Below are 27,044 nucleotides of genomic sequence, written 5' to 3'. Positions count from 1 at the left end.
AAGTATCTACCCCCCTGAGCCACATTCTCTCCCCTCAAATGTGCCATATTCAAGTTTGACTACATTCCTGTATTTTTTACTAATAACTTCCAGGAAATGTTTAGCAGGCATGTCCAGCTTGAGGCATGATAGCTATGAATACAAACTCTTTAAATTATTTAAAGCATTGAGAATTGTTGGCTGCGTTTTAAAACGTGATCACACAGTTCTCGAATATGACCTGTTTAGATGACAACATGGTATTCAGTGTCAAAAGGTTGGATTTGCCTAAGAACAAACCATCCCAGGAGGCAGTCTAACCTGGCAGAAATAGCATCCATCCATAATTCAAGCCTGGCTTCTCTGACTTCTCAATATCTGTGTGACCCTGGAGAAGTCACTTCTTCAGTCTATGGCCCTTTAAGATGAGGTTGGCCTGGGTAGCAAAGAGCTCTTTAAGATTATATACTGTGTCCTTTTAAAAAAGCGGGTCATATTCCCAAGGAGGAAGGGTAACTGGGAACTACAGGGTCTCCTTGGCTCTCTCTGCAGTCTTCGGAATGAGCTGGCTAGCTTCTTGACCCATTACTGCAAGGCACCTACACCCCTTGATGCAGAAAATGTGAGTTAGTCTAGTGGAGGGCTATCCTCTCAGGTTCTCTCTGCATCATGTATAGGATCCTGGAAGAATCATCAGAGGAGCAGGGCACAGTAAAAGCCAGTTAAGGAGGGCCCTGGGTCGGGGAGGGGGTCCAGCTAAAGGAGGACCCTGGAGGAGGTCCAGTTGAGGAGGTCCCTGAGACCTGCCCTTTGGGAGAGGACAGAGATGGTGTGTGCACACTCTTCTTACACAGGTATTGATTTTGACTTCTGTCTTTTGCACCTTGCCCTCAGGTGGTGGTTCTAAACAGCTGCTCCTCGGTCTTTTCTTCACTGGACATGGTTCTGTGTGACCCGGGTGGTAAGTCAGCAGGCTCTGCTTGCCTTTGCTAGCATGTGGGTGGGGACACCTAGGCACTGGACCTTGGAAGAGAAGACCTATTGACCTGAGGTCTCTTACAGTAGAGTTCAGGCCATTATGTCCTGCCAGAGACATCTTTGTATCATGTCTGGGAAGTCAAGAGAGTCAGGGTTTTCATTTAATATGGAAGAAACATGTGGATCTCAAAGAGGTGATCTAGATAAAAAAGACCTATGAGGCTAAGCGAATGGGAAGGCCCAATCCACCAGGTCCAGTGACAACGTGGTATTTGTCCTTTCTTGTGCATGACCTTTGGCTTTTCATGTCTGGCCCGGTACAAACAAGACTTTTGTGTGTTTGCTACTGAGGACAGCTGCTCAGTTAGGAAAGTACTTGTCACAAGCACAAGGATCTGAGTTTGATCCTTGGAGCTCACATAAAGAAAGCTGGGCGGGGTGGCATGCTCTTCTAACCCCAAGGGTACAGAGAGGCAGGGACAGACAGATCCCTAAACATTGCTTGCCAGCCAGCCTAACTTTAGGTCAATGTAGAGATATTGTCTTCATAAACAAAGTATATTGTTCCAAAGTAAAGAAGGTGGGTTGACCTGATCTTCACATTGCGTGCACCTGGGTGCACGTGTAGCCACCCAGACACTGGCCCCTCAACACCAAGACTTTTCTAATGGGAGGTATCTTGCTTGCTTGGCCCTTGGACTCTGAGCTGTTGACTATGGTCATCCTTCTTAGCCTCCTTCAGTGTGCTTGCAAGCTGAGAACAAGAGTTTGCTCCCCAAATAATGTGTATGAAAATGGACCAAATTTTATAAAACTTGAGCTGACGAGCAGAAGAAGGGATTTTGCTATACTTGGCTCTCTGTGTTGGGAGCCTTGCTGCTCAACTTCACGGGAAGACAGCTTTGTCTCCTTGTGCTCCTAGATGTCTTTCTGATCCCTACGCTGTGCTGCTCTGGCTTTGCCATTCCCTTTAACCTTGATTTAAAAAAAATTTTTTTTCCAGATTGCCTGACCCTAACAAGACCCATATGATCTGGGATACTAGTAAGGTAAGCCCCAGAAACCTGCCTTTGGGTCTAAAGGGAAGGAGTCTGGAAACATAAGACAAGAGCAAGAACAACTAGATGTTTCTTTCCCAATGTCTCTTCCTCCAGGATTTTGGAACGCCTTCCTTCCACTGTGGTGTTCTCTATACACACAGCAAGGAGGTAGCCTCTGCTGTGAAAGCTTTCGGCTACCTCCACGGTGTCACTGGCATTACTCAGTACAAGCTGTCCCGGCTGCTCCAGGCCAGAGGTACTAAGCAAAACCCTGGGATAGCATCTGGACTGGACTTCATGGCCATGGGGGTTGCTGGGTTTTCTGGGGCGGGTCTCTAGCATGCACTCAATAAACTTGAGGATCTGTTCACTGTTTGAAGTTAAACTGAAGATATGAGGTTCAGAGGCGGACAGGGTACAGATCAGTGCATGGGTGTGGCTAGAAGATGGAGGGCCTGTTTGAAACCAGGCTGGGCTATAGTTCGGAAAGTCTAGTAATTTTTGCTCTGCTTAGAAAACTGCTTGTGAATGGTTCCCTAATCTGTGAAGGTTAAGAACCTCAGACATCAGTCAGTCAATCTTCCTTTGCCCCTTTGAGACAGGGTCTCAATATGTAACCCTAGCCTGAACTCGACATATATACCAGGCTGGCCTCGAACTCACAGAGATCTGCCTTACTTTCCTCTGCCACCACACCCAGCAGAGATCGGTGTGTGTCTTTTTCTCCTGGACCTGCTTGCCTTGGGCAAATCTTTTCTTTTGGCAGCAGTCGTGTCATTTTTATTGACATTTCCAATATGGATTAAGATAATTTTCCAGGAGGTACAAGGGAGAGGGTGTTGGGGAAGAGTTTATATGGGTAGATCTATGGCCCCTAGATTCTCCAGGGACCTCAAGAGAATGCTGGGCTTGAGAGGAGACCTTTCCCTCTAATGCTATGGCTCAAACATAGAAAAGACTTTCTCTTTACTTTCTTGTAATAGACTGGAAGGCTTAAACCCAGTCGATAGATGATATTGAGACACAAATTATGGGATGTGAAGAAAGAAACTAAAGTAGCTAGACAGGCTTAGGAGAAACCAGCTTGCCTTCAGCTTAAGGTGGGGAGAGAGAGATACAAAGGAGAAACAGTAACTGGGTACCAATCTTCCATGGTGCCAGCTTCTTCTATATGTGGCAGGGAGCAGATCTTGGCCTCTTGAAAACTCGTTCTCAACCTTAGATGCACCTAAGAACTACCTAGGAACTGTGTCCTCAAAGATTTTCATTTAGGTGCTCCTGGAATATAATGTAGGCAGGAAGCTGGAGAGGTGGCTCAGGGGTTGAGAGTATGTGCTACTCTTCCAGAGACCCCGAGTTCTGTCCCCAGCATCAGTCAACCAACTTCCTGTAACTCTCATCTAGGGTATCTGGCCCCACAAGTGCCCATTACACACACATAGACTGGCACATTCCAGTGGACCACTAAGATGCCCACTATCCCCTCTAGAGTCCTATATGAGAAATGTGGGTGTGGGGGGTATTCTTAGTTCAGACACAGCACAGGGTCACTCTTGTACAGAAATGGCTCATGGCTCTCGGCTCATATGAAGCCCAGTGAAGGTAAATTTGGCAAGAATGAGCGCCCCTCCCCACCTTACCTCACCCTGTCTGCTGTAAGGCCTGTGGTGCTCTTTCTCTCCCCATCCAGAATGGATCAACAAAGTGTACCTGCCTACTAGCCACAGCTGGCCCAGGGAGGCTTACGGCCATGTCACTGAGAGGCTGGAGGAATTGAATATCCCCTTTCTCGACCGTGGCACTCGCCTCTTCCTCTGGATCAACTTGAAAGATATAAGTTCTGGAAATGGCAGGCCTGCGCTGACCTGCCAACTGGGCTTGCGCTCAGCCCTTCCCTCTGCCCTTTCCCTAGTATCTGAGCCCGGGTACATTTGAGCAAGAGAAGATCCTTCTCCAGCGCTTCCAAGAAAACAAGCTGTTGTTATCTAGTGGCGTATCCTATGCATGTCAGGAGCCTGGATGGTTCTGCCTCATCTTTGCAGAAAACCAACCTCAACTAAAAGTGGGTGAATGCTGCTGACTTCCCCACCCTAAAGTCGGATATCTAGTAATGCCATCCCATCAACTCTTCCCTAATTCATTTATTCTGCCTTCAACAGCCTCTGGCTTTAGCTCCCTTGAGCCACTCTTTTTCTATTCTTAATTATGCTCTTTTGAAAACAGGAAGCAATCTATCCCTTAAGTACACATCTGTCCTTGCATTTTATCTTTTGAGTATCCTATGTTTTGTGTCTGACACACATTTAAGAATGTCTTTTGGACCAGGGGTTTCTCATAAGCAGTTCTCTGCCCATGAGGGACTGGAGTTTAGTGGGTTTGATGGACAGATGATCATGGTAGCCCTTGAATGTTCTATCAGATCCACACATTCCTCTGGCAACATGAAGAACACAGTGTTTATTTGAATAATTATTTGTAGCATCCCATTAATTGCCAGACAACTTTTCTACCTGATGAGACTACAGCAATGGGCCTTATAAAGTTTATCTTAGAGAAATAGCTTTCAGTCCAGTGTGCAAAATAGACATGGCCATTCGTGCTTGCAATCCTGACACTTGGGAGGAGACAGGAGGTCTAAGAGGTCAAGGGATATATATATATATATATATATATATATATATATATATATATATATATATATATATATCCCAATGAGAGAGAGAGAGAGAGAGAGAGAGAGAGAGAGAGAGAGAGAGAGAGAGAGACCCTGTATCAAAAATCAAACCCTGTGAAGATTAAGAGACAAATAAGCCATAGTACAGACTCCAGCAAAGACCTTGTTATTTCTGGCAGGCTGATGATTTGACTGTCAAGTTCAAACTGAGCCAGAAGAGAGAGAACAGGTTGTCTTCAAGTTCTATCTCATAGAAGGGAGGGCTGCTCTCAGCACCCATGAACAGAGGCTCTGATGGTCTACCACGACCTGGGTCTGTCTGGGCTCCACCTGCACACTCACTGGAGCAGTAGTGATTGGTGCTACAGTGATGCCTGAATTCAGTCATCAAGCCCCTCTAAGCAAGCTGAGTGTTGGCCATTTTTAGGAGCCTTGTTTTTTTTTAGTCTTTGCTAGTTATTGTGAACACAAAAATGATGTTTTTATTGTGATGGGGGTGGGAGTACCTAAAGAGCCCTGGAAGGGTAAAGTGGATTTCCAGGATTCCTTTTTAGCTGGCTTTGTTTTATATTCAGTATTTAATAAATGTCATCCTCTATTTTCTCCAGTTCCAGGCCTGCTTTATTTCTTGTTCACATTCCTTTTTGAAGGGAGATGATTTTTTGTTTTTTGGTCCTAAGTTCTTTGGAAAGCTTGCATGTGAAGAATACTGTCAGAAAGAGATTCTGGGGTGATAGTCCAGCGGGTAAGAGTGCTTTGCTCTCCAAGCACAAGGATCTGAGTTCAAATGTAAAAACTTGGGCATGGCTCCCTCTGTTTTCATGACTCACCTGCTGCTGCCATCACTTTAGGGATGAGGATTACACATATGAACTGCAGAGCCGGGGAGCACAAACCCCAGCTTCCAGAGCTGGAGTCATCTATTCCCATTTCTTGACACTTCCCGGTGTTCAATTGCTGTGAAGCTCTTGCCTACCGGAGGTCGTGAACTGCACAGAACAGGGAGTCAAAACCTTTTGTGGAGGGGAAACGCTTCCGGTATTGTTGATAGTTTTGATCAGTCACATGGATTACTGGCCACACATTCCCCTCTGGGAACAGGTTTGCTCCACCTCTTTTTCTTTTTGTCTTTCTATACAACCCAGGCTGGCCTGGGACTCACATCTTGTGTCAGCCTCCTCAGTGCTAGGATTATAGGTCTATGTCACCAGGCCTGGTAGGTCCTTTTCTTCTCCCCGCACCCCCCTTGTTTTTCAACCAACACAAGGAAGTGTATTGCTTTTCTCAAGCAAAACTTAAGGAAGGGTTTATTTGGGCTCACAGTTTGAGGTTTCCATGCACCATGGCAGGAGAAGGCAAATGTGTGGCACTGGATGTGGCTCTAGCCGTGGCAGCAGGAACATGAAGCAGTTGGGCACATTGTCTCCGCAACCAGAAAGCAGAGATGAATGTCACTGCTCACATCACTTTCTCCTTTCCTCTTCAGTCTGGGGCACCCACCTGTGGGCTGGTACTACACACATTAAATTTGCTCTTACTAAGTCAAACCTCTCCGGAAACACCCTCATAGACACTCCCAGAGTTGTGTATCCTAGGCGGTTCTAATCCAGTCAAGTGGGTTATGGCAATCAACTATCACAGAGCAGTTCGATAAATCCTGACTCTTCAAGGTTTGTTATGCTAGATGAGGCTCCTTAGAAATGGATTGTGAACCAGGCATGGTGATATATACCTGTACTAGTCCTCAAGAGGCTGAGGCAGAAGAATTGTGGGTTCAAGGCCAGCCTAAGTTATATAGTAAGATCTTAGGAAGAAAGAATTTGTTGGAAGAGTCCAGGAGACCAGAAATGCTCTCAAGGATCTTATAAGCAACGCTGATATGTCCCTCACTGCTGTGAGGGGGAGGGGGATGGAAGGAATCATGCCTTCCATGCAAACATTAGTCTGTTTCTGTCTGTTCAACTCAATATTCAGATGGGGCTTGTGGTCCTGCATTCCGCTTGTTACCTAGGGGTGTCTGGAGGCCACCTCACACGGAGCTGGGAAGAATGAAGCAGAGTCTGGAACGGGTCAGGTCTGCAGGATTCCAGGTCCAGCTGCGGGCAGGAGCCTTCTCTGAAGGGTGTTATAGCTCTTTCTGGAGATTATATAGCCCTTTCCCGAGAGAGAGAGAGAGAGAGAGAGAGAGAGAGAGAGAGAGAGAGAGAGAGAGAGAGAGAAGTGGAGCAGTTGGATGGCCAGCGCAGCGAGTGGACAGGTCTGGGGATCCAGTGGTGAAGAATGCCAGGAGAGAAAAGAGGCGCTCTTCGAATCAGCTCTCCAAATGTTATAGCTCAAGTGAAACAACAGCTCTAAGACGGCCTTTGGTGAATTGGTTTGTGGTGAATTGCTGCATATGTCCCTCTACTCCATGGTGAACAAGTTCTACTGTGTAAACCTTGGGGAGTATGGGTGAGTTTTTGGGGTGAATACCTTCCATTGGTATGGCTGGCATGCTGGTGATGCTCTATTTGCATTCAGGTGCCAGCTATGTGACAACTGTGGCTACTTTGAGAGTTGGGGGCCCCCCCGCCAGCCTCTGTGCCCTGGGGCATGCAGGCACAGAAGCAAGGTGTGAGCAGTGTTTCTACTCCTACCAGTCTCAGGATGAGATTTTGGGAGTTTGAACACTCTAGCTGCATGCCTATTGTCCCTGGTCACCCAGCTTACATGCCCGACTGGAGCTGATGAGATGTGAGTAAAGCTTTTTACTCTTAGTGAGTAAAGGCACCTGGCACCAAGCCTGATGGCTTGAGTTTGATCCCCAAGCCTGATATGGTGAAAGGGGAGAAGTGACTTCTGTAAGTTATCCTCTGACTTTCACATGCACATAGTGACACATGCCCAAAATAAATAAATGTAATAAAAAAATTTTTAAAAAGTTTTGGACATTTCATTTTCTTGTTAACATTTGTTGTTGGTATTAGTAACTTTTTACTGAGAAAAAGCGATGTGAGAGATAAGAAAGGCTGGGTATAGTGGCATATAGTGGCATAAGCCTGCAACCCCCAAACTCAGAGACAGAGGCGGAATGAGCACCACAGGTTTGAGGCCAGCCTGAGCTATCTAGGAAATTCGAGGCCAGCAAGGCTGCGTACTGACATAGCAAGACACTGTCTCAAAAGGCTTGCAACAGAAAACACACTATGCATTTTAGATCAGGTGGCAATATTCCCTTGAGGAACATTCTTTTAGTATTTCATAACTTAAATGTGGTAACCACCGATACTATCTTAATTGATGTTGGGTTACATGATTAAGAAATTGACGAGAGGACGGATCTGTATCTTTAGGTACATCTATAGAGATTCTTAACAAAAGATGGCAGAATCGTTCATATGGATGGTAACCCTCACTTCAACAACCGGTCTTAGCTGGTATTTCTGCTTCCTTTCTGCACTGACCCTTGGGCATCTCCTCCATCCTCAGCAAGCATGGCAGTGGATCTTGATGCTCTCCCTGGAGCCTTCATTTCTGAAGGGTCTGTGCCCTCTGCCTGCCATCCTGCCTAGAGTAGACTGTGGTAGTTTCCCATTGACTTTAATCACAGGACATGGTAGCACCAAGAGATGCCCTAAAGCAGCGGTTCTGAACCTGTGGTCACGGCCCCTTTGGCACTGAATGACCCTTTCACAGGGCTCGCATGTCAGCTATCCTGCATGCCAGATATTTGTGTTATGATTCATAACAATAGCAGAATTACAGTTATGAAGTAGCAACAAAACAATCTTATGGTTGGGGTCACCACTAAATGAGGAACTGTATTTAAAGGGTTGAGAACCACTGCCCTAAAGGATCTCCTCCTATGCTCCAGGCATAATCTTTCTAACCTCCACTGTGGAGAAGCAATCTGCATCAATAACACTGTTATTCCTTTCTTAGTCTGTTGACTTAAGGACATCAGATGCTCCACGTGGCCATGGGGAACCCCTGACTTCCAGGTCAGTGCAATGTCTGCTTTGTCTCCAGGCAGGAGTGCTCCCCTCTCTGCAACTAAAACTTTTAGGCCAGCAGAACTCAAGGTTTAAGAAACTGGAAGCAACAATTTTCCTAAGGGGTCACTAGCGGAGATAGTGAGTGGAGCCATTCCCCCTTCCACTCCCAGATCCCTGTGACTCCTGGCCATGCGAGAAAACATCCATGTATTGGAAGACGATCCCTTCTGTCTTAGTTACTGTTCTATTGCCGTGATGAAACACCACAACCAAGGGAACTTAGGAAAGGAAGCATTTAACTAGGGCTTACTCACAGTGTCAGAGGGTTAGTTTACTACCGTTATGGTGGGGAGAATGGTGGCAGGCAGTGTAGTGCTGGAGCAGTAGCTAACACTGTCCATGACCTGCAGGCAGAGAAAGAGACTGGGCCTAGCATGGGCTTTTGAAACCTCAAAGGCCACCCCCCAGTGACACACATTCTCCAACAAAGACACACCTGCTAATCCTTAAATAGTCCACCAACTGGGGAGCAAATATTAAAAAAAAAAAAAAAGAAAGAAAGAAAGAAAGCCTATGGGAACCATTGTCATTTAAACTGCCACTCCTTCAGTGACAGATTGGAACTACTGAGGCATCCTACCTCGTCAACTTAGCAGTCACAGGTTCTCTGTGTCTCCTGTGTGAATGCTCATTGTTAGACTAACTTGGTCCGATTGTGTTCCTGACCTAATCTGAGAAGCTTATAGGTGACAGTATTATTATATTTGCATAGATACATTATGTATCAGCCAAGGCCTCATGGTTTGTGCTAGACAGTAAGTTGTTTCCTTGCATACGTAAGAGATGGAGTCATTCAGTTTGATACTTGCACTCAGTTTAGCAAACCTCTAGGAGGCTCAAAATGGAAAAAAGAAAAAAAAAACTACTTGCGACTTCTTGTTGCCTGCTTGCTTTGGATTTCTGGCACTGGGGACTGAACTTTGTATCCTTTGTCTCTTCACTTCTCTAAAAATCTATTTTTTATGGACTGGAGTTCAAAGAAGCCCCTCCTTTGAGAGCTATTCGTTCCTGCGTGTCCCTGAGGCCATATAAATATACAGGTCGATACATTTCTATTTTTCGTTTGTAAATCATTTCCCCCCCCAGCTAAGCATTTCCTGGGGTTGAGAGAAGCAGCCTTTGCAAATGGGCGGAGAGTAGATCACACGCGCAGTGACGATCAGGAGGAACGGTGTTTTAAGAGGGTGCTTTTGTTGTTGTTGTTCTGTGTTTTTCGAGACAGGGTTTCTGTGTGTATCAGAGTCCTGCTGTCCTCTAACTGGGGAAGAAATGTTCATCGCTCAAATGGCTCTAACCAAGAGTGCCCAAAATGCTAGCGGAGTCTGATCTCAGGCCAATTAGAGAAGAGAGGAGGGTGGGCGTGGTCTTGTCTTGGCCAAGAGCTCCACCCTTCAGTCCCTTCCCCTTCTCTGAGTGCAGACTCCAGTTTCTGGCAGGTAAGGAAGTGCTGAAGCCGAGAGGTTCCACGTCTGCACTCAAGGGCCAGGGCGCAGGTTCCTTCCCTGTATCCTCGCCTAGTCGCCAGGGGGCAGGCTTCCCCAGAGTGCCGGAAGCTCCGCCCGGAGGATATCGCGCGCGCGTGAAACCTGAGGTTCAAAGTAGGTGCTGTCCCCCCTCCCCCCAATACCCGCCCCCCCCCCCCCCGCGCCGCCCTGCTCCGTGCAAAGAAGGGACCTGCTCCGCAGCTCCTGATCGCTTTCTGCGCTTGGATCTGGAAGTCCTGAGTGCAGTCACACTTGCTCCTAGGGCCTGGAAAACTCGGGCAGGCCCTGCAGACCACTTTGTCCTGGTTGCGAGCACTGGGCTGTCGAGGTCGCTAAACCCGATTGATCTCCTAAGCAGTGCCTTGCTCTCCTGCTGGGTCTTGACTGCGCTTTGGTCTCGGCCACGTAGTCCAAGAGCCCTTCCTCCAACCAGCGCTGTCGGTGGAGCAGAGGGTGTGCTCTGCTGAAGTCCCGCCACCTTGGGGAGGACCCCAAGATTTGCAAAGCAAAATTAAAGTGTGAGGGCAGGTTCTGTGTCCCTGCCTTCTACCAAGTAAGACTTATACCTTAAAACAGGGAAATCAGAGAGCATTAGTGATAGAGTGACTCATATTTCAGACTTTTGGCCACCAACCAGAAGAGTGCTGTATCTCCTTCAGATACTCACTGCTGCCCTTTGAGGTGGTTATTGGCCCCACCAGAGCAGAGGTGGGGCACGAAAGAGGGATGCTTAAGAAGCTCCCACTTTGGGTCGGGTGTGGTGGCGCACACCTTTAATACCAGCACTTGGGAGGCAGAGGCTGGCGGATCGCTGTGAGTTCGAGAACAATCTGGTCTACAGAGTGAGTCCAGGACAACCAAGGCTACGCAGAGAGACCTAGTCTCCAAAAACCAAAGACAAACAACAACAACAACAACAACAACAACAACAACAAACCCAAAACCTCCCACTTTGGCAAATAGAAGACCCTCTACCCTCTTTTGGGGTGCTTGCCTCTTTTGTGAGTGGAAGTGGAGACAGGATCCTGGAGTGCCTGCATTTGTGAGCTCCTTACCCCCTGCCCCCTCCAATCTACCACCAACTGCTCCAGACTACTCATACACAAGTGGTCCATAGCAGTGGTCTGCTTGGGAATAGCCTGGGTTTTGAAACTGAGAAGGGAAAAGCTGGGGAAAGATTGTTGGTGACCCCGCTCCGCCCCCAGGCTACAGAATGAGAAACAAATGCAGAAATGGAACAAGCTAAAGCTACAGTAGATTAAAGTTATTTATATGTAGAAGCATGATGTGATACTCAATGGCGCTCAACAGATTTTTTTGTTGAAGTGTTTAACTAGATAGGGACATAAGGGATCATCAGTACACAAGCTTGCAAGACAAGAGAGATTTCTGTGTGAAGATCGCCTTAGTTCCAGCTACTAGGGAGGCAGGGGAAGGAGGTTCTTTTGAGCCCAAGGGTTCAAGGCCAGCACTGTGCAACCTCAGGGAAAAGCAAGCAAGCAAGCAAGCAGGCAGGCAAGCAAGAAGGCAGGCAGGCAGGCAAGCAAGAAAGCAGACAGGCAGACAGACAGGCAGACAGGCAAACAAGCAAGCAGGCAGGCAGGCAGGCAAGCAAGCAAGCAAGCAGGCAGGTAGGCAGGCAAACAAGCAAGCAGGCAGGCTGGGTAACCAGCCCAGGTAGCAAAATGTCCAGCCAGTAAAATGCATGTCTTGCTTTGCAGTCATGAGGACCTAAGTTTTATCCCCAGAACCCACATATAAATAGCCAGATGTGCACCATGATAATTCCAGAGCTGGGAAGACCAAGATAGGCAGGTCTCTGGGCCTTACTGGGTAGCCACTCTAATCTTATCTGTCAACACCAGGGCCTAGTGAGAGACCCTGTCTCAAAAAACAAGGTGGAGAGCTCCCAGAACAATGCCAGAAGTTGTTCTTGGGCCTATACACAGACAGACAGACAGACAGACAGACAGACACACACACACACACACACACACACACACACACACACACACGAGAGCAGGAGCCCTTCAACAGGTCTATGCGTTTGTCTTTTGGCAGGTGTTCCCTCTTCCTCAGAGTAAGTCCACAGCACCAACCTCCTGTTCAGGCTCAGCCTCCACCCAAGACATGGAAAGTGGTTTTGGTGATGGTCTGCAAAGAGAGTGCCTCAGAAAAGCAGAGCAGAAGCAGCCCAGACTCTATGGAGTGGGTGACCCCACGGCCACGTTCTCCTCCGACAGCTCCTGCCTGTCTTCTAGAGGAAGAATCATCAAATGGTTCTGGGACTCAGCTGAGGAGGGCTACAGGACCTACCACATGGATGAGTATGATGAGGACAAGAACCCCAGTGTGAGTGAAGACCCCTCCCCACTGGGACGCAAGGGCAAACACACTGCAGGGCAGCCAGCACCCAGCTTGCTTTTGTTGGGTTGCAGTTAATGCTCCTCTGGCTTCAAGAGGGCTGGCCATGTCTGCTCTATAGACAGTTCATGTAAAAGAAACTTTTATTTACCTGATGTAAATGTCATCTCTGGGGCTTACTGCCTCCACTTGCTAACCTAGGCCTAGCCCTAGAAGTGTCTAGCCTCCATACAATCTAATCTAGGCCTAAAATGTTTCCAGCCTCTGAGACTTACTACTGAATGAGCTCACCACTTCTAATTCTTTCTGGATTCTGGCTGGCTGGTTCAACTCAGCTGTTCTGGCTTAAACTTGTCTCCAAGCTGACTGATTCAAACTGGCTTCTCACACTTCTCACTGAATTGCTCTGCTTGGCCTTAAACTAACTCTAGCAATCTGTTTTAATCTTTTGGATCCCTCTCATTCTCTGGCCTTTTCTGTTTTCATCTGTGTCTAGCTTGTTCTCTCTCTAACCTGTCTCTGTAAAACTGTCCCAGTAAGGGGCTGGAGAGATGGCTCAGTGGTTGAGAGTGCCGCCTGCTCTTCCAAAGGTCCTGAGTTCAATTCCCAGAAACCACATGGTGGTTCACAACCATCTGTAATGTGACCTGATGCCTTCTTCTGGCCTACAGGTGTACACGAAGGCAGAACACTGTATATATAATAATAAATAAATAAATCTTTAAAACAAACCTGTCCCAGTAAAACTACCTTCTTTCCCTCTCCTGCTGCACTGCTCTCTCAAGCAGCTTCTCTTTCTTCTCTGTTCTCCTGAGAGTTGGGCGGATCCTATTCTGTCAAATCATCCTCTGATTTGTCACTTTATCTGCCTCTCAATTAGACATCGCTTTCAGACATCGGTGGTGCTTCCTTCTACAAATTAACTTTATTTACCTTCTTTGTTTGGGATTAAAGGTGTGTGCTAACGATGTGTCTGCATTCCAGCCAGAGGGATTAAAGGTGTGTGGATGCATTTTGGCTAGATCACACAGACCTAGAAGGTCTTTGGATGTGATCAGAGCAGTTGTGTTGCTGGATTAAAATTCCTCTACAAGCTCATTTCTGAGATGGGCTGGTGATGTCTGCTCTGTAAGAGTCAACTTTAAGTGGGACAAGGGATGTGAAATTAACAGTGCTTGTCATGTAGTGCACTTGATAAATAGTAGCTGGCTGTTATTACTAATATCATCTGTCTTAATTATCTTAATCTATTCTACGTCATAGTTTGGCAGGTCAAAGAGCTGCACAATAACCCTTATTAATAGTTTTGATCCATTGAACATCTACCAGGTATCAGAGACTATTCTGGGCATTGGTGTCATATCTGTGAGCAAAACTCAAATCCTGCCCTATTTATTTAAATTCTAGTTGAGACAGAGAGAACACACAAACATATGACACTTACTGATAGATGATACAGAGAAAACGAAGACAGGGTGTGGCAGACAGGATGATGGTGGTATAGGGAACGCTGCTATTTGACATAGGATGTCAGAAGGCAGCTTTACTTACGTGACATTACAGGTTTGAAAAAGAAAAGAGAGAGTTTGCTTTAGTTATCCATTGCAGCAACAAGCCACCCCCAATCTCAGCAGCTTAAGTAGCAAACATTTCCTAGTTGCTGGGGTTCGGGACTCCTGGTGGGTATCCTATGGTCAGGGGTTTCTGTCACAGCACCCTGAAGCTGGTACTGTGAGCTCATCTGAAAGCTGGGTGGTGGGACATGAGCGGATGAGACGCTCCATCTCCATCCTCACTTACCTGGCTCCTGATGGGCATCTGTTCCTGTCCACATGGATGTTTCCTCAGGACTGCCTCAGATATGGCAGGCATCTGGCTCTCTCCAGGGCAGATGACCCAAGACAGAATAAGAGACCTGTGAATACCCAAGATGGAAGCCATACTACTCTTTTGTGACCTAACCTGAGAAGTAACATTCTGTCACTTTTGCATGCTCTTTTTATCAGAAGCATTTGGCAGCTTCAGCCTCTATGCAGGGTACCATGGTGGAGGCCTATCCACCACTAGGAGCCATGCAGCTGAGAGAAAAGCTAGTACAAAGGCCACAGGCTGGAGCTACACTGGATCAAGGGATAGCAAGGGGACCAGTGGCCTCTGGTAAAGCCAGACTGGTGGGTGATGGGGTCAGAAAGGCTATGGATATTGTAGGGCATCATGGTGAGCATTCTTCTTGTGGGATAGGAAGTGTTCAGGAGAGGATTGGTATGTGTGATGCAATTTCAGTTTTCTTAAAGACACTTAGGATTTCCATACAAAGACCCAGTGACAGGTGAGGGAGTGGACAAGAGAGGAGGTGGGGAGCTATTACAGTGATCTAGAGTCATGGTCTCCATGGTGGTGTAGACTAGGGTATCAGCAGGGAGAGGCAGGACAAGCACTGGCTGAATGTGCTGGGCCTGTGGAGCTGTTAGGGTTTGGAGTTGGGTTGGCTGCCTGTGGAGGAAACCGCTCCCTTCCTAGGGGTGGTGAGCACTGCCTTTTATTTGTCCAACTCTCAACTCATTCAAGTTTAATTGTTTTGTCTTTCCTATTTCCTTCACTGCTCACATAAGGCAAGGGTCAGGATTGGTACCTCCCATTGGGATTAACACCTTATCTACCTTATCAAATGGTGTATCCTGTTATCTGAGTCGCCTAGAAAATCATTTTCACTGACATGAGGTGGGGTCCACTGAACATCCTGCCCTTGTTTTTGTTCCTAGAAGAGTGTGATTTACAGAATGCAGTTTTCTTTTTTTCATTCTATAAATGTTTCTGGAGAGACACAGTGGCGCCTTGGGCACGAGTCTGCCTTCAGGGAGCTAGCTATCAGCAGGGAGCTGTATACCCTGATTCCTGTAGCATGGGGCAGAAGTTGAGTGGTTTTCTAAGGGAAGGGGAGTGGTACAAAGAGATGTGGGACTCCAAGAAGCACAGAGCCCTTCCAGGTGGGGCATCTGAGAAGGCTTCTTGCCAGAGATGGTATATGAACAGTGTTGGAAATGGGAGATGGGATTTCGAAGTCTAGTGAGGGTCTAGCTTGAGTAAAGTCAAGGAGAGGTGGGGGATGGGTTGGCGCCCACTCTGCTGTGTGTGGGTTCCTTGGGCCCTTGTTGGCATCCCTTTGTCATCCTCACCCTGCCTCTGCACCTTTGTCTGCAGGGCATCATTAACTTGGGCACCAGTGAGAACAAACTCTGCTTTGACCTTCTGTCCTGGCGGGTGAGTACGGGGCTGACATCACTAGCTGCAGGGGCTTCTTGAATCTCTTGCCACACACAGTAGCTTGCTGCATGCCTCAGTAGCCCTGACTTAAGGACTGGGGGACATGGATTCCAAATCTGCCTTGGGAACAACGTTGCTCTCCTCTCCTCTCCCTTCCTTTCCCCTCCCTCACCTTCCCTACCCAGTCTGCCAACAGAGCTACATCCATCCCTCACAGCCCTTAATTCTATTTTTCTTCACTGGAGATTGAACATAGCACTTCCACAGTGTAGGCAGGTCAAATGACACCCTCTGCCTTCTTAACTTTTTATTTTGAGACAAGGTCTGAGTTGCCCATCCTGACCTTGAACTTACTCTGTAATTTGGGCAGGCCTTGGATTTGCAATCCTACTACTATAGCCTCTGGTGTAGCTGGGTGCACCACCAGAACAGGCTGTTTCTAATTTAGCTTATAAAATTCCTTAATATCTCATCAGATTCCTTAAAATTTCATCAGATGTCTCAACTCTCCAAAAGCAAAAATAACTAAAATTGGTTTCAATAATATTTTATTAACCTAATACATCTAAAATATGACCATTTCAGCTGGTAAAATAAATATGCAATTATTGATATCTATTAATACTTGTTTTTTTTACAAAGTCTCTACAGTTCAGACTAGCCATGTAGTAAGTGCTCAGTAGCCACAGAACACCAATGGCTTCCATCAGGACCAGCTCTAAGGGGTGACAGGAGGGAGGGGAATGGCTGGTTCCAGGCATGGAGAAGTAGATGATTCTAATTCTTCTGGCCCCTCTATCCAAGGACTCTATGTTTTTGGCTCTCTTTGACCTTGTAGCCACGATGCTCTATCACCACTAATCCAGTACCTGGTTATACAAGGGATGGTCTACAAGGGATGGTCTAAAATTTGCCACCATGTGTAAAGAATGAGATTGAGTTGAGCCTGCAGAAGGCAGCATCCTGAGACCGCCCCCCTCCTCTTAAGTTGGAGCCAGGGCCAAGTTGACATCACCCAACTCTGGAGCCTCCTCTGACCTCTGGGAAGGCTGAGCAGCGTGACTTCCCACTGCTGCTTCTATACCTGCCCCTCTGAGTTTTGTAGTATGGAGAGTTGGAGTCAGATGTTGTGGATATGGTTTTAGCTCTACCATTTGCTGGCCCAGTGACTCTGCCTTCACTTTGCGAGCCTTGGCTTGTGTACCTGTGAAATGGGCCTGGGAGTGTTGTCCTGTCGTAGTTTCTCTGCGAGGCAGGAGAAACCTTAGGTGATGAAGGTCCCAGTGCTGTGTGGATGCAGGTGACATTGCTGGCCTTCAACCTTGCTCTTTTCCCTTTGTGTCCCCAGCTGACACAGAATGACATGCTTCATGTGGAGCCAGCTCTGCTGCAGTACCCTGACTGGAGGGGACATCTGTTGTAAGTAGTTGCCGCAGGCCAGTGGGTCTCAACCTGGGGTGATGTTGGTCCCCAGGGAGGTACAGTAGTGATGGGACACATTTCTAACTGCTGTAACTGGAAGAAGGGTATGCTGGCTGGTGATATGCTGTTAAAGCTACAAAGTGCAGGGGAGCACCTCAACAAAGAATTGTTTTGTCCACAATATCATTAGAGGCAGAGTGAGGGAGCTGGCTTAGGCTGAGAACATAGCTGTGGAGACCTGGTGACCCCGATCCATCCTTAGAGCTCCCAGCTTGGTTCCCATGACCCTGAGAGGAGCCTATCCTTGCTTCTCCAGTAGGTTTAGAGATGACAGATGAGTGTCAAGGGAGCTGGCTGGGGTCCACTCCCACCAGTAAGATGGGCCAGAGGATACTGACTGGACTGTATACCGGGGGTCAGGTGCTGTTCTAAGGGCCTAGTGGCTCCAGTAGACCTGACCCAAGATGTGTTCCAAAGCTCCTATTGTTAGAAAAAGCCATCAAGATGGTGAGCCCTGGGACAGGCCACTGGGCTTGAGCAAGGACTCTGCCACTTATCAGCAAGGGACTCAATTTCTTCAACCCTCAGTTTGTTTGTTTGTTTGTAAAATGGGGATGATAGTAATCATTGTGACCAGGAACAGTCTCCACATAACATTTGTGTAAAGTGGAAGTTCAACAAGAGCTACAGTAGCAGTTCCTGTTCTAATAATGCTATAATAATGCTTATTATTAGCATTACCAGCTGGGGCTATGCAGGGTTAGTTCCATCCCCTGAAGTCTCCTAGTAAGGTGAGGCCAGGTGTCCTAGAACCACAGGGAGTGAATGCTTTGTGGCTAGATTGGGGAGGGTGTGCCGAACGGAGACAGATGCCTACCATGTTCACATTTTGAAGAAGGAGGAGGGTTCCCCAAGGGGCTCTGGAGTGGACCGGGCTGAGGACCCTCTGACAAGTGCTGCATGTTATTGGTCTGTTCTTTTAGCCTCCGAGAAGAAGTGGCAAGGTTCTTGTCTTTCTACTGTAAGAGCCCAGCACCTCTCAAACCAGAGAATGTACGTCATGCCTTCCCTAGGGGTGAGGGTCTGGGAGGGTGCTTGGGATCTGTCTCTTGCTTAGCCTTGCTGGGCCTTCTCAGCTTCCCCAGCTTTGAGAGAGAGAGAGACTCTTGGAGTGACCAATTCTGTCCCTTGTTCACTTGATTAAGATCAGGGACTCCAAAAATAAGCTTGATTGGGAACCAAGAGAGACCTCTGTCAGAATACCTAGAGCACTGGGGAGAGGCTTGGCTCTTCCCATGGTCCTTGCCCTTCTCTGTCCCCTGATAGAGGCATTCTTGTCTCTTGCCACACCCAGGTGGTTGTTCTGAATGGCTGTGCCTCTCTCTTTTCTGCTCTGGCCACAGTGCTGTGTGAGGCAGGAGGTAAGTAGACTTCTTGCCCCACTCCCACAGCTTGCCCCATTCCCACAGGGCTGTGACCCCAGTTGCCTGGCATCAGAGCTATGTCAGGGTGCCTTTAGAAGACTACAGGAACCTCAAGTAAGTGGCTTGACAGGACATCCAGAAGCAGTTGTTCTTTGGGGGAGGTTCATGGGGGTCAGGGTTCTGATTTCTCTCTGTAAGTCCCTTGGCTGTTCACCAGGTCATTCTCGCATCCTTTTCTGACACTGTGTCCTATAGCAGGAAGAGAAAGACAGTTCCAACATGTCAGTGTTTTTTCCCCCCCTGTCAGGACAGGGCATTGAGGGTGCTATTTCCCAAAAGGATCAGTGAGACCTTTTTATCAAATAGAAATGACTTGTCAGCCTAAAGGAGTCCCTGGCAAAGGGGCCTAAGGGAGACAGTGTTGGTGTAAACCACAGTTGGGCAAGGCCTGACTTGGACATATTGCTGGGCCTCTTTCAAACAAACAAAGAAACAACACCCCTCCTACTTTTCTCTTAGCAAGAAAAGAAATCTAAATGGCTGTTGAGTAGACAGACAACCTGCTGTAAGAGGCAGTGTGTTAAGAGTTGGTTGTGGCCAGGGGTTATTCGTTGTAAGGAATGCTCGTGATAGCCTAATAGGTTAACGCTGGCCACATACAATCACCACACACTGCATTCCAGGAGAGGTTGTGTGGCTTTCCCCAGCATTCCTATGAAGTGGGTTCCCTGGGAACTGGAGTTGTATTATGTGGGTGCTGGTAATCAAACCCAGGTACTCTGGGAGAGCAGCCAGTGCTTTCAACCACTGAGCCATTTCTCTATTTTTTTCCACCCCCTCTGTTTTAGACAGGTTCTGATGTAGCCCAGGATAGCCTTGATTGAACTCACTACGTAACTGAGAATGACCTTGAACTTCTCGTCCTCCTGCCCCCACCTGAGTGCTAGAATTATGGGTGTAGTACCCAACTTACGTGGTGCTGAGGATGGAACTCAGGGGTTCATGGATACAAGGCACACCCTCTACCCATTGAGCTGCATGCCTGGCCTTTGGGGTTTTCAGTTGTGGCAGGTTTTCTGGCTAGTGCCTTGGGGTGTGATATTTTCCTTCAATGCTGGCCAGTGGCCGTGAGCTCCCCGACTCCACCTGCTGGAAGCCGTGAGATCTACTCTGCCCTGCTACAGGCTGCTAAGCTAGGATATTCAGGAAATTAGGTGGATCAAATGCATTTTTTAATATTTTCACCTTTTGTTAATTTGTCTGGATGCGACCCCGTTCTAAGTGAAGGAGCAGCTATATTAGAAAAAGCCTGATCTGGGCTGGAGAGATGGCTCAGAGGTTAAGAGCACTGACTGCTCTTCCAGAGGTCTTGAGTTCAATTCCCAGCAACCACATGGTGGCTCAGAGCCATCTATAATGTGATCTGATGCCCTCTTCTGGCCTGCAGGTGTACATGTAGGCAGAACACTGTGTAATTAAAAAATAAATACATCTTTAAAAAAAAGAAAAAGAAAAAGGCTGATCTTGAGAAATCCAAGCCTTAAAGTGTTGGGAATTAAAAGCAAGAATATGCCCCCAAATGTTTCCCAGAGATGATGGAGGCTTGGAAGGGCAGTGGGGACTCCCAATAGAGTCTGGGGTATCCAAACCAGAGATCAATAGGCTGCCTACTCTTACCCCCAGAGGCTCTCTTGATCCCCACCCCTTACTACGGAGCCATCACCCAGCATGTCTATCTCTATGGCCACATCCGACTGGCCTATGTCTACCTGGACAGCGAGGTAAGAGTTCTTGCATCTGCGTCTTCCTGTAGGCAAGGATTTCCTGGGTCTGAGTGTGTGGGTGGGCATGACAGAAGCCTGTGTTAGGGGCCTTGGGGGTACTGTGAAATGGAAGTAGAGCCTTCTGTTGTCACATGGTCACCTCTGCCTGGGTTATCTAGAAGCTCCTAAGGTCCTGGATCTACAGAGAAGCCAAGGACCAGCCCCAGAAATGAGAGGGTGGAAAGGGAGAAGCTTAGGCCTTAGAAATCCTGAGAGACAATCAGAGAAATCTTGCTCCCTCTGCCAGAATTCTGAGTGATAAGGGTAGGGTGGAAGGCAGGAAGGGGAAACAGTTCCTCCCATTTTTTAGAGGCTGCACCCAGGAGACTGGAGACAGATAGGAGAGGAGAGACCCAAGAGTTCACGTGTGGGCTTGGGGGATGGGTCACTGAATTTGGCTCCTGACTTTGGTGGGTCTTTCCTCAGGTAACTGGACTGAACACACGCCCTTTCCAGCTCACCGTAGAGAAGCTAGAGACGGCCCTGCAGGGTGTTAATTCTGAGGTCTGGGGATTCAATCAAATCCAGGGCCCGGAGTGGGTGGGTCTCAGCAGGGGCTTGACCCTTCATCTCTAGGGAACTGGGCATGCAGCTTTGACAGGGACATATGGGAAGGGGTTGTGAAACCATGCTGTGAGGGGGGCAGGGGTGTCAGGCAGAACCCTGTGTCTATGGATGATCTTATCATTAGAAAAAGACCCTGAAACTGCAGTGTATAGAGATCTAGGGAGCTTCATTAGAAATTGCCCCCTCACAAGAATGTGTAGCAGGAGGTGTCGGGATATGTTCAAAGTTCATTAATACATACACACACACACACACACACACACACACACACACACACACACACACGAGAGAGAGAGAGAGAGAGAGAGAGAGAGAGAGAGAAATGAGAAGAGTGAAGTCTACTATTTTTTTAGTGAATGTATGTGTCTTAGTTATTGTTCAGTTGCTGTGAAGAGAGACACTATGACCAGGGTAACTCATAAAATAAAGCATTTAATTGAGGTTTGCTTACAGTTTTAAAGGGTTAGTCTATGATCATCATGGCAGGAAGTGGACAGGCATGGCACTGGAGCAGTAGCTGAGTGCTTACTATCCTGATCTGCAGGCAGCAGACAAAGAGCTACTGGGCTTTTGAAGCCTCAAAACCCACCCTGAGTGACACACCTTCTCCAACAAGGCCACACCTCCCCCATCCTTCCTAAATAGTTCCACTAGAGACCTAGCATTCGAATGTATGCGCCTATGGAGGGGCGGGCATTCTAATTCAAACCGCCACGGTATACTAATTAACAAGAACACTCCCCCTCTACTCTAGTCCTTTTGTTTCTGCTTCAGGATTAAATGTGGATCAAGGGAATGTAAAGTTTAATGAGTCCCTCTTGACAATTTGAGGGGTGATCCCGCTCCTTTTGAGAGAGTCAGAGGAGAGCCACGTTCCTGTGCTTGCTTTCCACCCATTTTCAGCATGCTTCACTGTGTTTACCCTCGTCATCCATGCTGTCAAGCGCTCACTGCAGGAGCTGTGAAAGTTCTCAACTCCCACTTAGAATTCTCCGACACAAGCAGCCTGTCTGCCAGCAACCGGGCACATTTCCCTGTTCCCTGCCTGTCTCTTTTCATAGTTGGCACGACACAGCCGATGTAGTTCTCCATCCCACTCATTTGCTTCTTGTTGGGTCATGAGTGTGTCCCTGCCATACTTCCCTGGGGAAACTACCAGCTTCATCCAGTGGGACTGTACGGCTCTGGAGTGTTGCAGGGGGGGGTGTTGCAGGGGGGACACTGAAACCCTCCCTGGATGGTTTCAGGGTGTCAAGGTCAAAGGCCTCATCCTCATCAACCCCCAGAACCCTCTGGGTGACATATACTCTCCCGAAGAGCTGCAGGAATTCCTGGGATTTGCCATGAGGTGAGCTCTGCCCACCCCACAAAGTGGGCAGATAGGGTCCTAATGTGGCCTTGGGGCAAGTCCTTATACTGTCTTAGCTCATTGTGGGTTACTGCTTGCTTTGATGTCTCCCTGTCTTCTGAGAACAGCAGCTCTAGAGCCAGGTACCACACTGAACACTTCATTGTTGGTTTGCTTATGTGTTTGCCTGTGTTTTACGTGTGAGTAAACGTGGAGGGCAGAGGTCATTCCTTAGATGCATTCTGTTTTGTTTTTGAGAAAGAATTTCACCGGTCTAGAGCTACGCTTTCTGGCCAATATAGCCCAGGGATCCGCTTGTATTTGTTTTCCCAGCACTGGGATTATAAGCACGTGCCTTCAGGCTGCCCCTCTCCTTCCCACCCTCCCCCCTTTTTAAAGTAGATTCTGGGTATCAAACTTTACAAGGCCACACATTACTGATGGGACCCATCTTCCCAGCTGAGCACTTGGTGCTGTGTCTGTGGTTCTCCTCACAGCAGTCCCATGAAAAATGGCCACTATTATTATCATCCCTGATTGACAGAGCCTCAGAGTGGTCCAATCAGGAGTGGGGACCAGACATGAACCTGAGTCCACTTGTCTCCAGCCCTGAGGATACCTCTACTCCACTCTAGAGTACTTTGCTTTATATGTACAGCTTCCTGCTTATAAAAATATAGACCAGAGTGGTATGCTCCTGGGACAAGCCCATTTGGACACCCTGGGCTAGACTGCGATCCTCTGGGTTTCTGACATACTGCTACTAAATACTGGGTGGCATATTTTGGCTCTCTCCTTCCTACCACCTACCTATACCCACTCAGGCATGAGCTGCATGTGATCATGGATGAGGTTTACATGCTGTCGGTGTTTGAAGAGTCTCTTGGGTACCGCAGTGTCCTGAGCCTGGAAAGGTGAGCCCCCCGCAACTGTAGCTGATTTCACCAGCCTCCAGGCTGCCCCACAGTTTCCTATTCTCTATCCAGGTCAGCCTACAGAGCATGGTCCACCCCAGGGTGGTTCCATTAATATTTATACGATGTCACTGGTCCTCAGGCTAGGAAGGATTAGGATTAGGTAGGTCAGGCATCTTCAGCTTGGTGTCCCCAAGGGCTCCAAGGAGGGGCCTTGGCATTCTCTGAAGGAGTGTTGGTATATGGGAAACTGACCTGCTGTTTCTGTTATCTTCAGAGTAGCTCAGGTTTCATCCGTCCATCTGTCCTTCTGTCTGTCCATCCATCTAATTCATCCATTCATCTATCCCCTCACTTACTTTACCCATCCATTCATTCCTCCAGTTATCTATCCACCCACCCATCTACTCATTTATTTGTATTTATTATTTTTAAAGACTTACTTATTTATTATGTATACAGTGCTCTATCTGCGTGTACACCTGCAGGCCAGAAGAGGGCATCAGATCACATTATAGATGGTTGTGAGTCACCATGTGGTTTCTGGGAATTGAACTCAGGACCTCTGGAAGAGCAGGTAGTGCTCTTAACCACTGAGCTATCTCTCCAGGCCCCCATTTATCTGTATTTTTAGATAGACTGAGGTCTCAGCAACTAAAGACACAGCTAGGCATTTCAATGATAGTGGCAAGAAATGCTGAAACGGGTGAGGAGGAGCTAGGAGAAGGTCTGTTTGAGGCACCCACTTGGCCTGCTTTCCTGGGGATTGGTTAGAAAAGCCATTTGAGAAAGTGGTGCTTGAGCTATATTCTGGCTCGGAGGTCAGGCCTCATGGTGTCTCACTCAGTGAGCCAGTGAGCTTGCCTATGTTCTGGTATAAAGTTATTGGCTTGTATTCTCCATGCTCTCTTCTCTGTAGGCTGCCTGACCCCCAGAGGACACATGTGATGTGGGCCACCAGCAAGGTGAGTTCCTGGCTCGCCTGGGTGGGAGGAGGTGGAATCAGTTTCTTCTGTGAGGGCTGGCCATGGCCTAGCATGCTTCTTCTTGTAGGACTTTGGGATGTCTGGGCTTCGCTTTGGCGTACTGTACACAGAAAACCAGCATGTGTCTACCGCCGTGGCCTCCCTCTGCCGCTATCATGGTCTCAGTGGTCTGCTCCAACACCAGATGGCACAGCTGCTCCGGGACCATGGTGACTGTCTGGGTCTAGGGATTTGAATGAGGAGTTGAGTCGGGATGTGTATGGGACTCATTGTGGGGTGCATAGGTGCCTCTCCTATGTCTGAGAGTGTCCTCTCTGGGGCCAGACTGTACTCAGTCACTTGCCTGCTACATACACAGCACATTGCATCACCTCCCTGAGTCTCAGCTTCCTCATCTGTAGAATAGGGCTGATAATGATGCTAGCTTTGTAGGCTGAGGGTGACCTGTCCTTTGGTTAGAACAATCCATGGCATGAAATAGGCCCTTAGCTGATGAGCGCTCACCGGCCGGGTGCAGTGTTATACATCTGTCTGTACTCCTCATTCCTTGGGGCTGCAAGCAGGAGGCTCTTTTGAGGCCAGGAGTTCTAGGTTAGGCTGAGCAACATAGTGAGACTCCACCTAAAAAAATGGACTTGTGGCACTTTCAAGAGAAATGGAAAGTTACAGAGAAAATGCCGTGATGGATCTGTGACTCCTGTGATCTGTTCCTGCTCCAGCAGTGGGTTCAGACGGCAGCGCTCTCCTGGAATGGTTGTTGTTCACTGAGCCTCTCAGATGCTCCACCTCATTTCCCTCCCTAGGGTCCTAGGAAGAATTCCTATACAGTTCCCCATTGTTTTACAGGTGAGAAAAAGGAGGACCAGATACTAAACAATCTAATAGCCTAAAAATTTTTTTAAGAAACAGTGACAATACCTCATGTTGATAAGGGAGGTGGGACAGCCAGGACATTTGCTCTTACATTGCTGGTGGGGACAGAAGATGTTTCAGCCATAATGAAAGCAATTTGGCAGTTTCTATAAACACACTCATCAAATGACCCAGCGGCCATGTCCTTTGGATTGGCTCACACCCCGAGGGACTTTGTACTCTGGGCTCCCATGTGTGGTTTAGGACCTGGCGCTCTCAGCTGCATACCTGGATCAAAGGCATGTTATACTGCGCGCGGAACACCTAGCCCCTCTGAACCCGCGGCTCAGTAAGCCAGCTGGAAAAAGAACTTCCACAGTGCTGGTTGTCATGGCCTTTCTTCTTCTAGCATTTAGATTAATGCAGTGGATTGAAGGACCCCATATTTCCACCTCCCTTCTGTTTAGACTGGATCAGCCAGGTGTACCTGCCAGAAAACCATGCCCGGCTCAAGGCCGCCCACACCTATGTCTCAGAGGAGCTCAGATGCCTGGGGATCCCCTTCGTGAGTCGTGGGGCAGGCTTCTTCATCTGGGTTGACTTGAGAAAGGTAAATCGGGTGGAGTGGTGGGTGCCGGGGAATGTCAAGCCTCCACCTGGCAGGTGAAGGCACTGGGCATCTCCTGCCTTCTGAGCTACTTCCACCCTCCCAGTACCTGCGCAAAAGCACCTTTGAAGAGGAGGCGTCTCTTTGGCGCGAGTTTTTGGACAATAAGGTTCTGCTGTCCTTTGGCAAGGCCTTTGAGTGCAAAGAACCCGGCTGGTTCCGCGTGGTCTTCTCAGACAAGGAGAACCGGCTGTGCCTGGGTGAGCAGCCTCCTCCGCCCCCCCCCCCCCCCCGCCTCCCTCCCTGCAGGATCCTCCCTCCTGGACCCCTGCTTTGGACCCCAGCAGACCCCATGCTGACAGCCCCTCACTTCTTCTCAGGGATGCAAAGGATGCGGCAGGTGCTTGACAGGCAATCTCAAATGATACAAGATGCCTCACCCTGTCACACTCAGGAGCCACAGAGCCAGTCTGGATGAGCAGGCCATTGTCTCACAAGCAGCTGCTGTCCCTGTAACCGGGCCATGTAAGGGCACAGAAGACTGAGTGTGGCTTTGGCCTTGAAGAACTGTTTCCTGCCTTCCCTGCTGGCAGTATGCCTATGTCCCTTCCATTTAGACGGGATCATCCTGATATTCATCCTGGGCTGTTGTTTCCCCTGTTCAACAGGATTGGGACCAGCCAGGTGACTGTATTGTGAATAGTGTACAGTAAGGGGCAGTCATGACTGCTTGTAATCACAGCTCCCTCCTAGGACACAAGAATAAACAAGTAACTGTTCATTTTTGTAATGGTGCCTTTCTGCCTCTTGTTGTCAGGGAAACAAGCCAGAGGAACAGCAGACACACACACACACACACACACACACACACACACACACACACACGTCATAAAAGGAGTCTCATGTGTACTGTTTGCCTTCTGCTGTTTTCTTGGTTGGCCTATAGATTGCCCATTTTTCTGTTTTGTGGTTTTCCTTGTCATTCATTTATTTTTCTCTATTTTCTTAGATTTTTTTATTTCCTCTCTTCATCTTCTTCTACTCAGTTGCGACTTACATGCTCTAATTTCCCCAGGGCTGTTATCCTAGAAATTATAACACCTACAAACAACTTGTTAATAGAACATTATGTCTTGACTTGCCCTTAGCAACATGAGAGCCTTCAAAGACCTCTTGTCAGGTGATCCCTGACTGTTTTTGTGGACTGTTTTCATTTTTGCCTTTCAGTTTTGACCCTGCGAAGTCTTGATTTACACAGGTGATGTTTGCTTCTGTTAATCTCAA

At 48.0% G+C, this 27,044-nt stretch overlaps 1 protein-coding gene and 1 long non-coding RNA gene across 2 annotated transcripts; both read left to right on the top strand.

Annotated features, from left to right (window-relative positions):
- The first annotated feature begins 718 nt into the window (after positions 1-718).
- LOC127187915 (uncharacterized) lies at positions 719-2,376 on the top strand. Its single transcript, XR_007830510.1, has 3 exons — positions 719-940; positions 1,961-2,006; positions 2,112-2,376. It is a non-coding gene; the product is annotated as an uncharacterized LOC127187915 (long non-coding RNA).
- A 1,561-nt stretch (positions 2,377-3,937) lies between these two features.
- Positions 3,938-26,547, top strand: Accs (1-aminocyclopropane-1-carboxylate synthase homolog (inactive)). Its single transcript, XM_051144202.1, has 15 exons — positions 3,938-4,063; positions 12,251-12,541; positions 15,755-15,814; positions 17,166-17,236; positions 18,223-18,292; positions 18,594-18,660; positions 20,347-20,444; positions 20,913-20,990; positions 22,301-22,401; positions 23,226-23,315; positions 24,235-24,280; positions 24,369-24,510; positions 25,621-25,763; positions 25,867-26,020; positions 26,141-26,547. The coding sequence occupies exons 2-15, from the start codon at positions 12,320-12,322 to the stop codon at positions 26,236-26,238; spliced, it is 1,440 nt and encodes a 479-aa protein (XP_051000159.1). The 5' UTR covers positions 3,938-4,063; positions 12,251-12,319; the 3' UTR covers positions 26,239-26,547.
- The last annotated feature ends 497 nt before the right edge of the window (positions 26,548-27,044 follow it).

This window comes from Acomys russatus, chromosome 4 (genome assembly GCF_903995435.1).
Source record: "Acomys russatus chromosome 4, mAcoRus1.1, whole genome shotgun sequence".
Lineage (NCBI taxonomy): Eukaryota > Metazoa > Chordata > Mammalia > Rodentia > Muridae > Acomys > Acomys russatus.
Note: the sequence above shows the minus strand (reverse complement) of the source record. Positions and strands in the feature narration are given on the sequence as shown.